The 17,533-nt window shown below is 39.7% G+C and overlaps 2 protein-coding genes across 6 annotated transcripts; one reads left to right on the forward strand and one right to left on the reverse strand.

Annotated features, from left to right (window-relative positions):
* Positions 1 to 1,960: 1,960 nt before the first annotated feature.
* Positions 1,961 to 11,552, reverse strand: uspl1 (ubiquitin specific peptidase like 1). 4 transcript variants are annotated; one of them, XM_036561017.1, is made up of 9 exons: positions 11,431 to 11,544; positions 10,804 to 11,038; positions 10,305 to 10,427; positions 9,384 to 10,002; positions 9,183 to 9,293; positions 4,940 to 5,069; positions 4,404 to 4,529; positions 4,065 to 4,225; positions 1,961 to 3,842 (listed from the first exon to the last, which is right to left on the reverse strand). In XM_036561017.1, the coding sequence occupies exons 2-9, from the start codon at positions 10,924 to 10,926 to the stop codon at positions 2,362 to 2,364; spliced, it is 2,874 nt and encodes a 957-aa protein (XP_036416910.1). In that variant the 5' UTR covers positions 10,927 to 11,038; positions 11,431 to 11,544; the 3' UTR covers positions 1,961 to 2,361. The 4 variants fall into 4 exon arrangements, with proteins under 4 accessions (XP_036416910.1, XP_036416908.1, XP_036416909.1 ...); XM_036561015.1 differs by having other exon boundaries at positions 9,183 to 9,296; XM_036561016.1 differs by having other exon boundaries at positions 9,183 to 9,296; positions 11,443 to 11,523.
* Positions 11,553 to 13,513: 1,961 nt separating this feature from the next.
* hmgb1a (high mobility group box 1a) lies at positions 13,514 to 16,860 on the forward strand. Of its 2 annotated transcripts, none has more exons than XM_036561023.1 (5): positions 13,514 to 13,606; positions 15,300 to 15,459; positions 15,538 to 15,683; positions 15,814 to 15,988; positions 16,140 to 16,860. In XM_036561023.1, the coding sequence occupies exons 2-5, from the start codon at positions 15,313 to 15,315 to the stop codon at positions 16,281 to 16,283; spliced, it is 612 nt and encodes a 203-aa protein (XP_036416916.1). In that variant the 5' UTR covers positions 13,514 to 13,606; positions 15,300 to 15,312; the 3' UTR covers positions 16,284 to 16,860. The 2 variants fall into 2 exon arrangements, with proteins under 2 accessions (XP_036416916.1, XP_036416915.1); XM_036561022.1 differs by lacking the exon at positions 13,514 to 13,606 and adding an exon at positions 13,992 to 14,107.
* The last annotated feature ends 673 nt before the right edge of the window (positions 16,861 to 17,533 follow it).

The raw sequence follows: 17,533 nt of genomic DNA on the forward strand, positions 1-17,533 counted from the left end.
AAGGCACAACACAAAAATATTAAGAGGAAAACATATCTGTTTTGTGTCTGGATTCCATTTGCACTTTTTACTAAAATTGTTTCCCTCTACTACACGAGTGGATAAGCTTGGCTTACATGCTTTCATCAGTCCAGAGTCTAAGAGGCCTCTTGGTTTGGGGCGAACTTAAAAACTAGTTACACCTGGTATGCAGAACAATATTCTGGGTGGCATACAGTCAGTGAAGTGCCAACCTTATTGAGCCAGTGGTCTGATATATAGTTGCTATCTGGAATGTTGTTCTAATCTTTTGTTTGCTTCCTAAATGTTGTTGTGGTTTGACTCTTTGGGCCACTGTAATTTCTGCCCATCTTTGTCTTCATTCAGCCTCTAAAGTAGACACAGCATTTCATTCAGAATAGCACTGTGAAACAGCTGTTGTTTGCTGTTTGTCAGATATTTGCAAACTCTGCAATAAAAAACAGCACAGATTAGAATGCATTCCTTCTCACTGGTCTACGCTTGTTTATGCTGATCTGATGCTGGTTTAGCTGGTCACCCAGCATTGTGATGCTGGTTGTTCTGAATACCAGCATCCAAAACACAACGTATGGTAGTTTTTCTAGCAGGGAATATTCCCATTAAACCTCAATTTAAAGCTAAACATCCATGGTCACAGGATGTTGGCCAAAGGATGCTGTTGGCTGGTAGACTAATCTCAGTCCAGCAGTGACAGAGTTATTTATAAACTCCAGAAGTACTGCTGTTTCTGATCCACTCATATCAGCGCAACACATACCAACTCACCACCAAGAACAGGATGAAACGGTGCCAACAAAGTATGCAGAGAAACAGATGGACTACAGTCTGCAATAGTAGCATTACAAAGTGCACATATATGGTAAGTGGAGCTGATAAACATGGACAGATAATGTAGAAACAAGTAGGTGTACCTAACGAAGTGGCTACGCACCTAAGGTTTTCACTCACTTTCGCACCTGTGATGTGACAAACATTATTTGATTTGTACTATGTAAATCCCACATGTGCCTTTTGCTTTGCATTGAGCAGGATCTTTATCAGTGCCTAGACTGGGCTGCTTTATTGCTTTGCAGCCTTCTGCAAGTCATTCACTCCATGTTACAATGATTACCAGCCTCCCATAAAATGTGAGTTATACCCCTTGTGATCTTCTCAATCTGCCACTTTCTTGTATCTCAAACATTCTGAACATGCCCAAAACAATTTGCTGTCCCCGAGACCTTTTAAGGCATTAACCTTTGTCTTGTGGATTATATGTCCGAAATAACCTTACTGAGAAAACCTTACAGTACATAATTTGTAACTGGGTTGGCCAGAGGAAGATGAATTACATTTTAAGCCTTGGGCACTCCCTAGGCCTCTTCCTGATGCTGACTCAGGGAGTGGTGCCCTCAGTTCGCTCTTTTGGACTGTGTCACAGTACAGCTTTACAAATATCAATGTCTACTGTAAATTGAGCATGGCTAGAGAGCACCCTCTAGAGGCCAGACTAATAGAAGCATTGTGAATTTCCCTCAAAAGTCTCAATACACTCTTAAAAAGGGATGGCTCTTCAAGATTTTTTTTTCAGTAAAGACAATGGTTCTATATAGAACCATGAACCATTTGCATGCTCAATAGGTTCTTTGCATCATGAAATGGTTCTTCAGGTTGATGGAGAACGTGTTGTATATGGTCCTTTCATTCTGTATTGCACCAAAACGGTTCTTTTGTTACCAACTAGCAGAACCCTTTTTGGTGCTATATAGAACCATTTTCTTTACCCTTGAAGAACCATTTCTAAGAGTGTACTTACAGGTAGTACTGTAGATTCATGCACTGAACTGCTTCCAAACAATTCAAACTCCACACCTCAATGAAAAGGGCACGATTCACTTCACAAAAGACACACAAAACTCAAAAACTGTGCATTTCATATTCAGATAATATGACACAAATCTAAAGAAATCCCTAATTTATTATGCTTTACAAAATTGTACAAATCTATACAAACTTTACATGTACTTCAAGCATGCTTTGGACAGCAAATTAGAATTTTCTACATCAACTCAAATCAATCCAAACCACTAAAGTACTCTTCAAGTATGAAATATAAATGCTCTGAGAACAATGAGCCATGATTGAGGATAAAGTCTCCCTTTACAAATCCAACTATTTAACAAATGCAACCTCACCTCATTTGAATGGCTATACAGCAATGTGTACAAGGCCCTGATGTCAAATATAGAATATCGAAGAGACCACTTTCTGCTTTCATATAATCTAAAAAACAATCTAGTTAAGGGGTATCCGATCCTAGACTGGTTCCAGAACATGAAACCTGAGGACAAATCACAGTGATCAAAAGAACATGTCCAGTGCATTAAAATCAGTGTTCTCAATCACAGGTTGTTGCCCCCCTGATCCTGAGATGAGTTCATCAAGAAAGTCATCACTGGTGGAGGAAGGGTCATTCACAGGAGGCTCTGGGAGCATGAAGGCTGAAAAGTCTTCCTTGCTGTCCTGAGGCCTGCTGTCTGATGTTTCACCACCCTGACTGTTGGTTAGCATCTCCAGGAGGCCTGTGCTATCAGGTGATAGGTTGCTGCTGGTTGTAGCAGGAGACAGAAGCTCAGCAATGAAATTGTCATACCCTGGGCTGTCATAGACTGATGTGCTGGAGGTGACGGAGTATGGAGAGTTGAGATCAGTGCTGTCCGGTCTGGGAGCGAACTCTCCTTCAGATTTCCCCAGCAGCTGATTTAGCTTCGCCAGCTTCTTCTTCTTGGCCTTGAGCTTCTTCATCAGCTTCAGTCTCAGGACGTCAGTGGTTGACAAAGAAGGCCTGGCTGCTGACAGATCCATGGTTTTCTTACCAACTGACCTTATTATTTCAGATGCCTGAACAGGAGCAGTTGTGCCACCTGAATGAATTATAGGCTTTTGTGGAATTAGAACGGTGGGTTGAGCACCAGATAGCTTTGCCAACGGCTGCCTCAAAACTCCTCCTGGAAGAACAGGGTTTGGAGAAGTTTTGGCTCTAAAGCCACCAAAAAGGTCAGCAGGCTTAGCTGGAAGGGCCTCATTACCCTCACATCTTAAGTCAGGCTTTGGTTGTGGGGCAGTAATGGGTACTCTTGAAGGGGTAGACTGGAGCAAAGAATGCCTGTTCAATAAGAATGACAGGTTGGAGACACTAGGTTTGGAAGGGAAAAGGGTAGGAAGACGCTTGCTCAATTGAGGACGTTCTTCTGGCGCTGGAGCTGAAGTCTTCACTACAGAGGGTAGAATCATGTCTGGCACTACAGGTTTAGAGGAAACATGCTCAACATCACTTATCTTGTGTTTCGGAAGGGATGGAGATTGACAAACAGAGGTTTTCACTTGTAGTGCAGATGATTCAGTGACACTAGATTCAACAGGCTGTGTTACTGTTTCCTGAGGATTTGGAAGAGGCTTTCCCTCAACATCTACTTTCACTTCAACCAATGTGAGGGTGACTATATCACTATGAGAAAGTCCTTCAAATGTATCAAGTAGTGTTGTACTGCCTATGGAAGAATCCAAGCTACTGACAGCCTCATTCTTGTCTTCATTTACAGTCAAGGCCTCTAAGATACATGTGTCATTGGTTAGAGAATTTGTCACATCTTGTAAGCAGACACTCTTGTTGCTGTTCTCCACAATAGGGGTGTGCTCTTCAGGGACTGACTCAGGAAGTTGGGAATCATTTCTGGACTCTGCCTCCCAGAAGACAAGGTGGAACTGACTGGCTGGGAGTGTAAACCGCTTGTGGGTTACACAGTTAGGGTACTTTAAATCATCAAATTCTAGCCATGATCCTGAAGAAGAGACGGAACATTGAAACAGCATCACTTATCTAAGGTTCATTATTAAAAAAAAAGGAGAAAAAAACTTGTGCCATTAAAAGGTGTCTAGATAATTATTTTTTAGTGCTCTTATACAATAAGATGTCAAAGTGGCGTACTTCAAAATGCATCATTCATCAAATCAGCTTCATTAGATAAAAGGGTCATTAACTGAAATGCAAGGTTAACACTCACCATCAGGTTGTTGAATCCATGTGACAAAGTGCTCCAGTTGCTCACTGTACTGTATAATAGTCTTGATGGCATAGTGTGTGCCTTGGAAATCAAATGAGTATCGAGAGATATCCCTCCTTGGGAGACCCTCCACAAAGTGTAGAGCAAGCACAGGAGATAACCTAGGAAACAACGAAAAAAAAATAAAAATTTAAAATAACTTGTCTCTGACCACTTAAATAAAATACAAAAAGCTCATTACATAGAACAAATAAATTAATAAATAAGTTAAAAAAAAAAAAAACAATGTTAACATTTAGCATTAGTGTTGGTTACTTTTTGGGGGGCTTACACTCTTACCTCTGGAAAACCAATTTCCTCCTCTGCTTCTTATGACGGCAGTTACTACACTGTGCTCTGTGGACCGCTCTGAGGGGGTGCCAATCAGCTGTAAGCTGTGTAAATGTTGTTAGAGTCTTCTCCACACTGTAAAGAAAACATGCATGTATAAACACATTATTATTCAAGTGACTTTCAGTTGAATTCTGGAAAGTTTATGAAAGTTTAAAGTCTTTGCAACAAAAAAAAATTCTTCATATGATAGATGTACATATATGCTATTTTGCATCAGTATGCATAGACCGCAATCTATTGGAATTAATTTCTGAATATTAGATGTTTTTTTTTTTTAATAGCATGTCAAAAAGTGTCAACAATTATTTTTTTTTTAATCAATGTTGTCTTGTATTGAAGCCTTAATCTGAGGAGTATGCAAATCTGGTGATCACTGGCTAAAGTACCACATTGTAGGAAACAATCACACAAAGTAAATGACAAAGCAGACAAAAAAAAAAACAAGAGATACCTATATACAGTAATAATAGTAAATGAACTACCTGGTATTGAGAGTATAATGACAGGATGTGCACTTAAATTCCCATAGACCCGTATGCTGAAAGAGACTATGAGCCCACTCATCTGTGTTGAGGAGAAGGGGGAGGGCAAAGACAGGCGTCTCTTTCTGACCTGTACAACAGAAAAACAGACAAACACTAACACCAAGGACTGCAACATCTCATAATTCAAATCAAGCCAAAAGAGACAAATTAACCTCTTCAACTCCTTGAGACCACCAGTGGTTCCAAAACGCACTTCAGCATATTCTTCATAACGTTCATATTTCATAAGCTACATTCAAAAAATATTTTGTCATCTGACTATAAACAGATGGTGTCTCTTCAGTGATATACTCCGTAAAAATTATTTTTATAAAAAAATACAAAGAGCGTCTAAGATTTTTGGCTTTCAGCAGTAAATTGTAAGCATATAGCAATATGTGTATGATCATAAAGCACATGTTCTGTTAATCTGAGGGGAGTTTTTACCAAAAAAAAAAAAAATTATAATAAAATAAAAAATTTACATTTATTTCATGCAGTTACTGAATAATTTGCCTTACGATTTGGTCATGTAAATTCAGATGGAAAAAACAAAATATACTCTGGAGAATAAGAAGTAGTCCTGGACCAAATAATGTCAGTTATTAGTTATCCATCACTGTCTGATATCCAAATAGCACTGCAGTTCAATAGCAGACACAAACAGTCATGGCAAATCATATAGTGTAGAATGATGTTGATTCTAAAGATTTACTTGTATTTGTAGTGGAAGGTCTGTACAACAGCAGTGTATCATATACAAAGCATTAGTAATATTCTCTATGATAAAAACTATGTGGAAAACCGAGCATCATGTGAGCTTGTTAAACATCTCATCCAAAAACCATGCGCATTAATATGGAACCCCTTCGTCTTCCACTAGATTTCAGCACACGGATTTTTTTTTTGTTTTTTGGGCAACAAGGCCTGGATATTAGTGCCAGGTGTGTTGGATCTGAACTCCCGAAGACCAAGATAGAGTATCCACACTTTAGACGAGGGGTGTCCAATCCTGTCCGCAAAGGGCCGTTGTAGCTGCAGGTTTTCATTGCATCAAAGCAGAGCACACATGATCAGTTGTTTAAAGGCTGAGACTGACTGATTAAACGAGTGGAATCAGGTGTGCTCTTGAAAACCCACACCAGCCCTTTGCGGATAAGATCGTACATCCCTGCTCTAGACTAAAGGTGTCCAATTTTATTTGCAAAGGTCCAGTGTTTTTGCAGCTTTTCACTCCAACCAGGCAGGAGCACACATGCTCAGCTGTTTGAAGACTAAGATGAATTGATTACACAAGTGGAATCAGGTATACTTGTGCTTGTTTGGAATGAAAACCTGCAGCCACGCCAGCCCTCCGTAGATAAGACAGGGGACTTTTGGTCTAGGTAAATGTATGCTATAAAATTAAGATTTCCCTTCACTTTCAATTTAAGACAAGATAAAATGCAAATAAAAAACAGAAAGCAGTGATTTTTCTAAATCTAGTTTGACTAGTACATGAACAAAAACAGTGCAAATACACGTAATGTAATATCTTATCAACTTCACTGTTTTTTGTAAACGTATGCTCATTGTGACAAGCTTCAACAGGTTCCAAAAATTTAAGACTAGGAACATTGCTACAATGAATAAAAATGTATATTAAAACACACACATAGTGATGCAATTATGCTTTGTATTAAAGGAGCATCTAGGAAAGGCTTAAACCTTTAGAAGCAAGGATGGATTGAAACTCGCCACTTTACCAAATGCATCATAAAATAATCCAATAATTCTGCGCAGGTGCAAGGATTTTTAGGTATTTTACATTCTTAGCACATAGCAGCACCAAAAAAACTTAGAAATCCAGAGAAATCTCAGTATATATGGGCTCGGAGCTTCAGACTGTGCTATGCACAGTAGAAGTCATGTCGGCAGTGTCTCTAGACTCAAGCTCAGCTTAAATGGACTGATGCACAATGGAAATGTGTACTGTTTTCTGACGCATCAATCTTTCACATTTATATAAATAACAGACATTGTGTTCTCTGGGCCAAAGCAGAAAGGACCAGATTGTTACCACTGGAAAGTTCATTTTTTCATATTTGGAACAAGCATATCGCTGTTGTCGGAAGAAAACCTCAAATCAGCCCAGTTTTATCAAACCTACACTGGTTGCCAGTTAAATTTCACATCGATTACAAAATTCTTTTACTGACATATAAAGCTCTAAACAGACTCGCCCCTCAGTACCTAAGTGAACTTCTCATATATTATGAACCATCACACCTACTTAGATCACAAGGTGCTGGCTTACTATTAGTACCTAGAATTAATAAAGTTACATCAGGGGTAGAGCCTTCTCATACAAAGCCCCCAACTTTGGAATAATCTTCCAGTCAGTGTTTGGGACTCAGACACGGCCTCAGTCTTTAAGTCTAAGCTAAAAAGTTACTTGTTTAGTCTAGCCTTTGGTAATTAGTTTTTCCTGTTAGATAAAAGGTGCAGATCTGGGGGTTCACGGACATAGAGCATTATGGTAAACTGTGAGTGTTGGTGCGGTCGTCCCACTGCTCTCACACGTTCACTCAAGTTTGCTAAAGGTGGAGCGGAGGGGCGCTGACATCTCGGGGAGCCCTCATGTCTCTTACCTTTCTGGTTTCTCCTTTTTAGTTAGGCTGTAATAACTAGACCTGCCGGAGTCTGTGCTGCACTCTGTTAATACTGTAATCTGTGATCAGTCACTCTTGACAGAACTAACTCTGTGTTCTCCTTTTCTCTGCCGAGTCGAACAGCTGCTCATCCTGTGCGGTCTGATGCTGTTGCTTCTGCCTTGATCGGGTGCGCACTGTTTGCCAGCCTTCTGGACCGGTTTGACCACCATAGAGCTTCATGCTGTTCAATGCTGTGCAACCCTCACCCTCATGAACTGACCCTCCTGATGATGATGCTGCTGCTGTTGCATAAACTAAAACTAATCTAATTAACCATTGCTCTGCCCGTTTCCCCGTTTTGTACTATATTTTATACTAATGCTGTTTGCTATCCAGTGTCGACCAGAGGAGGATGGGTTTCCCCTTTTCAGTCTTGGTTCCTCTCAAGGTTTCTTCCTCTTGCTCTTAGGGAGCTTTTCCTTGCCACCGTCGCCACTGGCTTGCTCATGGGGGCTTGGACCTGGATTTTTCTGTAAAGCTGCTTTGTGACAACACCTGTTGTAAAAAGCGCTATATAAATAAACTTTGACTTTTGACTTGTGTCTCCATTTTTGTTGTTTTTCAGTTTTTGAAGTAATTTGAAAATACCTGTTACCCTTTACATTGTTCGTAAATTTCATGATGAATGGACTAAAAGAAATGACACATAGTGACTTGGAAAAAAGTCTGGTTCCATTACATTAAAAGTAAAGTAGATTTTTTCCTTCTCCTGTGAAGTTATCATTTTGGAGATTTGAGGATTTCTTCCGACAACAGCGATATATTTACAAAAACATTAAAGATCATAAGTGTTTTAATGCAGGCCAAACAAAACTTACTAATCACTGCTTTCTGTTTTTTACTCTTATTTCACATATCCCAACTTTTTTGGAATTGTATTTTATTGCCTGTTAAAAGAGTATAACATTTAGGGGTAACAAAGGCTAATTTAGGTTACATGCCAATAATTTTTAATACTACCATAAATTTTTGTATGTGCACAGTGTGACATCCTTTTAACTGATACAAAACTGAGTAAAAAAATCCTGCATGCAGTCTTAAATACACTATTTTTGTAAGATACTCTAAATAGCATGAAGTGTCTTACTTCTTTTTGTTGACTTTGAGCACACTTAGCCTTTACCAACAAACCTATGTGTGACTGCCAAGCATTTTTAGGTTGCCACTAGCTTAAATTGGGATGTAACTGTCTCCCCCAACCACGATCTGCTCCATTTACCTCTTGAGAAATGTTTTATTTTTTGGATCAGATGCATTAATATTGGCTAAGTAGAACGCAGCATGTTAGATTCAGGCTGGAACTAAACTGTAGGAAAAGGAAGAGGGTTGGTGACCACTGGCATAGAGGGATCTCTAATATGAGAATTCCAACAACTATCCACTTCCTTATCAATGCATCAAATTAACTTTATATGCCATTATGTCCCGTGAGTGAGTGGCCTTTAGGATATGCAGACCAAAGACAAAGTACATAACTAAGAAGTTAACCAGATGAAATCTCATCTTACCCAGTTCACACTGCAGCTTTGGCTGAAGGAGCTGAAAAACAGACAGCTGGAGGACTTCCAGCTCCTGCTCTGCTTTTCTCAGCACATCTAATGGGACATGCGCAACATTTCCTACTAGGATAAAAATAAAGCAAATGAACATGTCCACTATGTGGACTAATGCAGCACAAGGAAAACAAATTTCAAAATATGTCTGCTTACCTTGGCACTTTTGCTCCTTGGATTTAAGATATGAACAGGTCTTCCTGTACCTTGCGCACAGGTTCCCCACAGTACAATTTTTGCTGGACAAGTGGTCAGTCAGACTTACATTCTCACAAGGAGCTTTGCTGAATACGCTTAAGTGCACAAGCGCTACCAGCAATGAATCTAACCAACATAGATTGTCCTTATTTCTCCAGAATAAGTGTAACTGGGAAGGTACCATTTCTTTTAAATCCTGTGTAGCTACATGCAGCGGCACCTCTCCAGCCTCATCCTGAGTGCTGGATACGTAATCCTCAGTTTGCGCTGAATCAGACAATTCTGAGTCCTCATTGCTGGCAGTTGGGGCAGTGCATGTCTTCTTGACATCATTTCCAACCTCTCCCTTCTCCTCATGACCATTAGCAAACAGCTCCTCTTCAAATAACTCAGTGGACACCCTGCAATCACCGGGCTCAGACACATCACACTCTTCTTTTTTCTGCCGTTTTGGGGATGGATTAGGATCTTCAGAATCAGACAAGTGAGACTTCCTCTTAGAGGTCTTTATATCTTCTGCTGAGAAAAGGTGGGCACGAACATCCTCCAGTGGTCTGCTGACCAGAGGAAAAAGGCACTACACAGGCAAATGGAAAAATACATATTTGGAATGTTACTCACAGATGAATCTGCACAAAGAAGTACAAACCAGCTTTTGCTGTGTTAGTGAAGAGTATACAGTATCAACTGTGTGCTGAATGTCTTTGGGAATTTTTTTGCGTTTAATAAGCAATAGGCCTAGTTTCAAGCTAACTGGGGAAAAAAGCATTTATACGTTTATACATACATATATGCATACACACACACACACACACACACACATACATATAAATGAGCTAAAAGAAAAGAAGGCCAGCGCTAACATTTGATGTGACGTACCAGAGGACTGCTACAGAGCGTAATGTATTCTTTAAAGTTGATCGCGTATGAGCGAAGAGCACTGGTCTGTCCTTTCACAGAACACCAAGGGCAGTCTCCACTGACCTCTTCTCTGTCTTCAATCTTTGGAGAAAACAAAAAGGCAAACAAGACAGGATTAAAACTCAAACAGCAGCCAAAAACACATTGCTGGACAATGACATTAAAACAATCATCGCCACACTTGGCGAGTGAACGAGTATCAATATGGATTAGCCCGTCAGCACCACATCACTCTATCGAAAAGTGCTGTACAATATCCATCTATGACACTTTCGCCTTTTACTAGTACCTCTGTGTTGCTGCTACAGTTTGAGGACAAATTATCCCCAAGAAACCCTGCTGGAGGGTTCGCAAAAATGTTTTTTTTTTTCCAAACAAGACCCATTGCGAATAGGTTTCGAAATGAATTATCAGCTTTGCACATGTGACAGATGGGGAGAACCGAGTAACAACTGACTTTTCCCAAACACCCCGCCAGCGCCAGCGGCCCTGTGCCGCTGCTTTCACCGTTCATTGGCGCCGTGTCACCGTATGATCCAACGTGAGGTGCTGCAATCCTCCATGTGCTCCGCGTGTGCATGAGCCTGACCGGTAGGCTCACAGCCGCAGGCGCTGCAACGAGGCTGAGAGAGCGGTTAAAGTCGGGGGAGAGCAGGAGCTCGTATTCTAGTCTTTCAGAAACGAAGACATATCTGTAAAGACATAATAACGATAGCCATGAAACGAGAGCCAAAGCAGTCCTAAAGGCTAACACTGCTAAAGGTTGGGGAGCCCGGTGCTACACTGTACGGTCACTTAAACTTAAAGGGATCTAAGGACATAATGTATATGACAAAATACATTGCTGAAACATTTGCCGAAGACGACCTTTTTTCGAGAGTAGCACTCCCCAGAGCCTAACTGTTACACTTGCGGCTAAATGAACTAAAGGTAGCGGGTGGGCTACATTAGCTAACAAGCTAGCTAGCTTACTGGCTAGCTACCAGACTCTAAAAGAAAGTCTGCGTCTTTGAGGGACTAGTTAGATGGCTTATATTTGGTGCGGGTTAACTTTGCTTACAAGCACGAAACGATACCTTCGTACCTGGAAACTGACCGAGCCAGAAATAATGTTTAAATTTGTCTTCATTGATCCTCCGGATAGCTGCAGCCCGCCGGCAGGACAGTCCTCCATGTGTACGCTCGCCAACGTAAGATCAACGTTCGACATCCGGTTTTGCAACGCGACTGCACGAAAGGAGGATTCAAGCACCACCATGTGGATTTGATGTATATTGTAGGCACCCAAAACAATAAGGGAGGATCTACTCGAACAAAATAAGTAAATGAAACGTAAATTGCCACAAAAAAAAGATGAGATAGGGTATCATTTCAATTGTCAGTTTTAGTAAAAGTTTTTATTTTCAGGCTTAATTTTCGTTTCTTTTATCAGATCGTCAGGCTTCTTTTGATCAATTAAGCAATTCACTTACACCAAAAATGAAATGAAAACTGTCAAAACAGGAAATTAATAGCATCAGCTTGAGCAATTAAAGTCATTTAATTCATTATTTTTTAATGCTTGAGTTTGAATGGACAGGCTATAACTGTCTGCTCCAGATCCCCCCTCCCCCCCAAAAAATGTATGCAACATATAAGACACCATGCGCTTCTGTAAACTATGTTAGCGTGTGCCTGTATTGAGGGCTTGCAGACTGCTGCAGCTGCTCATCCAGTGAAACAATGGGTTAGGGGGGCTACTACTCCCCTTCAGGCTCCCCCTGCTGCTTATCTACTGCTGTCACTGTTGTCCCTAACAATATTCATTTGCATAATTTTCCCAAGAAATTCTCATTAACATGCAGGGGCCTCTCTTTTCTTCCATATATTTACTTATTTATTTGTTTAGCTGTGGTATGGAATTAATGTGATCAGTTACCCAGACTACTTTTTTTTACTGATTATTTCTGCACATATAACAACAAAGCTTGAAGAATCAAGTTATTTACAACAGTTGGTAGTTTTCATCTGTATAATAAAAATCAATGATGACATAAAAAACAATAAGAACAATGTTTAAAAGTGGTTATCATTTTACATACCCTAATCTATTATCTATATTCACAGACTGATGGCAGACAATGAGATACGCAGACACACATACAGATATAGACAACCAGTCAGCCTGATGGACAGCCAAATGCTGTATACATACAAATTCACAGATTTATTGACATTCAATCACATGTTATACTGTATAGCCATCTTTGGAATTCATTCATTATTATTGACAATCAATCACATATTATACTGTATTATTATCATTCCCCATTTAGATGGTACATGCAATTTTCATCAGTGAACACACTAAATGAGTAAATGTGGAGTAGATAACAAACTTTAACAGAATACCCCATAGTTAATGTATTCCCTCAATAAAAAAGTAGATCTCCTCTATACCTTCTGCTGAATCTAAATACACGAGCCAGCAGAGACTAAAGCAAATGTAAGGATTTTGAAATGGTTGAAATTAGTTTAACACATAAAGCGAGCAAGCATTGGTTCCAATCAACTAATATTTTTCTCAATAAAGAATGCCTAATTTCATGGGACATCATTTATATTTTGTGCATCTGTCCAGTTAACTGCATGAGGGGCCTAAAACACTGTCCCAAAATGTATTGTCACCTTGTCTTGTGCATATTTGAGATTCCTTCATTTGAAAACGCCTTTGGTGCCTTTACGTTGAGCATTTGAAATATGTGATATAAAATCATTTGAACTATAATTGCATACAATGTTAAAATTAACTTAAGGATGTACAGAGAATGAGTTAAGAGGGGCATCAGCTTTGATAAGATCCGATTCATGCAGTATTTTGGATCACGCTACAGCGCTCTCTACCATGCTCCACACAGACCCGCTGTTCAGTGCTCCGTGTGGCACTCATGGAAGTCAGTAATACTATAGCTTACACAGTGCACACTATCTACCAACAGACTGCTTCAAGTTCAGCAGAGAAACACGGCGCAGTTTGTATTAACCCGCCATTTAAAACACTCGTGACGTTTCACAAAAGACGGCGAATCAGAGGGGGTCTGTTATTAGGACAATGGAAAGTTTTTGACCAATCAGCGAAACGTTCGGCTTGGCGGTAGCCAATAGACTGCGAGCCCTACTAAGAGTAATGTTACAGAGCCGAGAGCAGAGTGAGAAGACTGCGTATCGCTATTACCTCCACACAGCCATTGCAGTGCATTGAGAATCAGCGCCAGCCTTCGGTAAGTGTCAGCTGTAGAAATTTTGAAGTGTAGGTAAGTACAAAATCGCTAGGATAACACAGTAAATCCTATTTAAATTTTAAAAAACCCTCTAATGTCGACATTTTACGTATTTAAAATTTTATGAAACCTTAAAAACGTAGAAATTAGCCTGGGCATTATCCTCTCATTGAAATGAGTATATCCTTAGCTGGCTTTAATTTTCCCTGTGATAAAAATAAATAACATTTTGGGTCATCCTGATGAAATTAAGTTCTTAATGGGCATTTTTTCCCATTTGCTAAGAGTATCCGTTAAACATAAGGTTCGGCGCAAAACTGGGTGACGGAATTGCGTACAAACAAGGTCTATGGACGGTATTACTGGCAGCTAGCTCGCTAGCAAGTCAACGTTAGCTGGCTAGCTAGCCATTGCAGTGCATAGCAAGGGATGTCTGATGTGAAGACACTGGGTTGTGAGAAATAAATAGCAAGAAAAAAACGGACTGAGGAAAAAAATGAGGTGATTTGTAAATTGGATGTGTATTTCTTTGTGTGGTCGGTTTTTCTGTAATGACGAAATTGATGAAAAAATTACCTCAGGATCTGCGCTTTACTGTAATGGCTGACTGTACTCGCATAGGAAACAAGGCGAAGCCACAGAGCCTGTGACAAGCGCAGTTCACTTCAACTTTTTCAAACCGTGTTTTCTATTCTTGTTGACCCTGAACCGGGATATATTTCGCCAGAAAATAAATATTCCATCTTTCGTCGTTGCAAAGAATGCGTTTTTTTATTTTTCGGTGCATCAGAATGTTGTTAAATTCTTAGTTAAAGTGAGGTGGGTACCGCGGTCGCTCTGCCCCCTATTGCATGCAGTGTAATGGCTGAGCATTGACACAAAGAGAAGGAGCCATATTCTCAGTGTTAGTGGATGAAGACAAGCGGCCATTCCGAGCCCACAGCAAACTCTACACAGCCCGTACATAGACTTAGTACAGACCTAGTGTATTACTATACACCGGGGCGAGTGCATAGGGTTTTCCGAAGGAGAAAATTGTCAAGAACATTGACTTTCGCAATTTATTTGTCGAGTTAAAAAGCGAACAGGAAGGCGGGTGGAGACATTTTAGGAGGACTTTCTTTCATGAAGAAGGCTTTCTCACAAAATGGAAGGAGAAATATTGCTGTCGTTGTTGACCCCCTTTCCCTCAACAAGACAGCTTGTGCGCCATTGCTATGTATGAGTACATAGAAGAAATCGCTCTTTTCAACGGACAGTATATTCGATTTTTTTTGCATTTTTAACCGTTTTTCACCACTTGTACGATGTTAAGCATAGATTATCACGTTAAATAATCTTGATCAATTCGGTTGTTTTCGCTCTTATTACATATTTCCAACTTCTGTTCCTACTTTTATACGATTTTTATATTTATTTAAAATTTCTTTTTATTGTAACTTTTAACGTTTTAGCAACATTATTATTTAACTTTAAGCTAAATCGTGATGGTAAACAACTGATCTGTTTCCATCAAGTTGTGTAATTTACTGGGGGAAAATGCCTGAAATACTGCGATCACCTCAGGCATCTGATGTGCTCAAACGTGAAGCATTCAGTGTACGAAGAACTAAATGTGGAGCGTCAGAGTCTTGAGTCGTGTACGGGCGAGTGATAAGCGGCGATTTTTAATACTCTGTTTGCTCCGTTGTAGGGACATCTTCAAGATGGGGAAGGACCCAGCAAAACCAAGAGGAAAAATGTCCTCTTATGCCTATTTTGTCCAGACCTGCAGAGAGGAACACAAGAAGAAACACCCTGACACGTCGGTTAACTTCTCAGAGTTCTCTAAAAAGTGCTCTGAGCGATGGAAGGTAGATAAGTGCTAGTCTTTAAATACATTTTTTTTCTTTCATTGTTTTGTTGCAAAAAATCGTTCCTGTTCTGTTCAGACTATGTCAGCCAAGGAAAAGGGCAAGTTTGAGGAGATGGCCAGACTTGACAAGGCACGTTACGAGAGGGAGATGAAGAACTACGTTCCTCCCAAAGGCGAGAAGAAGAAGAGGTTTAAGGACCCCAATGCCCCCAAGAGACCCCCGTAAGAATTTTGATTATTTTCAGTTTAGCCTAGATGGACCACATACGTGATGGCATCAGTGCATTTGATTATGATGTCAACTATTCGAAGAATGCCAAAACAACAAAATTTTTCCACGTTTCTCTATTAGGTCGGCCTTTTTCATTTTCTGTTCGGAATATCGGCCCAAGGTGAAGGAGGAGACCCCTGGTCTGTCTATTGGAGATGTGGCCAAGAAGCTTGGAGAGATGTGGAATAAGACCTCTGCTGAAGAGAAGCAGCCTTATGAGAAGAAGGCAGCCAAGCTGAAGGAGAAATATGAGAAGGTATGGGAGGACATCACTTACAGGCGTATTGCATTAACAGATTAATTTATTTATTGCTTTTTCTGGTGAAAGACATTGTACTGCTACATTAGTATATGTTCAGGAGATCCTGCACTTTTTGAGATTAACCCAGTTTCGGCTCTGCTTTAAGGATATTGCAGCATACCGAAAGGGAAAAGTTGTGGGGGGTGCTGCAAAAGCCCCAACCAAGCCAGACAAAGCCGATGATGATGATGATGACGATGACGACGAGGAAGACGATGATGATGAGGAAGAGGAGGAGGATGATGAGTAAAAATTGGTTACAGAGTAGAGCTTAGCTTCTTGTTTATAAAGCATTTAACCCCCCTGTACACACTTATCTGAGGCCATAAAATGGGTAAATAAGGAAAACTAAAGGAAAAAAAACAATTAAGGCAGTGTATATCATATGGTTTTTAAGCTGTACAGTTTTTCTTTTTTCCCGTTTTTGTATAGTAACACTACAAAAGTGTCATCTGTGTTTGTTCGTATTCCCCCAACTCTGATTTAATTTCTCCCCCTTTTTTTTCTTTCCTTCTTCTTCTTTAATTTTTTTTTTTGTTGTTGTTTTTTGTTTGTAATACCCCTTTAGGTAGTTCCTAAGCCACTGTCCTTGTCCAGTACAGTTTAAGGGGGTTGAAAAAAAAATTGGCTTGGCGTTGATGGAGTTTTAGAGGTGTGCAGCACACAACCTAGTTTAATGTGAGGTTGTAGTTCATATCTTAATGTATTTCTTTTGTTTATTTTTTTCACATCACTATCATTAGTAAATTGCCGTATCATACAGTTATTTTACTGTACTTTGAATACCACTGTAATTGCCACAATGATTAAAAAAAGAAGAAAAAATGCATTTGTTTCATTGACATTCTGGTATGCTTCTGACATCAATAAACTTTTTTTTTTTTAATAAAATGTATTTCTTTGTTGTAAATCCAATTGAGATGGGTGTGGGAAGCTTAAAAGACATGCCATAACAAAAATAACGCAAGTTTAAATTTGTGTTTTCGTGGATATATTGTCATGTTGAAGTCAATGGTATTGGATATTATGGGTAATGGAGGTCACAGTGTGGTAAAATGTATCTGAACTGCAACCCAAACACAGGTATGTATTTTCATTATATACCTTTATTGTGGCTTCTTTCTGTATGGGAAAAATATCTTCCCCAGTACCACAGTGGATGATGATGGCTATGGTTACTAATATTGTATATGTTGTTTTGGTTAAACCCAGATTTGTTTCATAAAGCGGAAAAAAACAAGGCCTAAATCTATATTAATCCGAAAAACCCAGCCCACCTGCTGTTCATGTCTTCAAACTGTAGGCATTAAAAGCATGTATTGCCATCTAGTGGTATTTCATGGTCAAATCAAAACAATGTAACACCAGGTTGTTGTCAATCTTGGCGTTATTTCTTCAAGTATATGATTCGTCCATGCACTTTATGTAGTGTAAACAGACAAATGTTCTGTGATGACTAGTAAACCAAAAAAAAGGGTGCTTTTCACGTACTTTTAGTAG

Source organism: Colossoma macropomum, unplaced genomic scaffold (assembly GCF_904425465.1).
Source record: "Colossoma macropomum unplaced genomic scaffold, Colossoma_macropomum, whole genome shotgun sequence".
NCBI lineage: Eukaryota > Metazoa > Chordata > Actinopteri > Characiformes > Serrasalmidae > Colossoma > Colossoma macropomum.

Bases quoted from the DNA above. Each gene is read 5' to 3' on its own strand.
- uspl1 (XM_036561015.1), bottom strand. From the start codon at position 10,926: ATGCACACGCGGAGCACATGGAGGATTGCAGCACCTCACGTTGGATCA. The intron at 4,530-4,939 runs GTAGTTCATTTA...TTTTCTTTACAG, and splicing joins CATTATACTCTCAATACCAG to TGTGGAGAAGACTCTAACAA. The intron at 3,843-4,064 runs GTGAGTGTTAAC...TCTCTTCTTCAG, and splicing joins ATGGATTCAACAACCTGATG to GATCATGGCTAGAATTTGAT.
- hmgb1a (XM_036561022.1), top strand. The intron at 15,460-15,537 runs GTAGATAAGTGC...TGTTCTGTTCAG, and splicing joins AGTGCTCTGAGCGATGGAAG to ACTATGTCAGCCAAGGAAAA. The intron at 15,989-16,139 runs GTATGGGAGGAC...CTCTGCTTTAAG, and splicing joins TGAAGGAGAAATATGAGAAG to GATATTGCAGCATACCGAAA.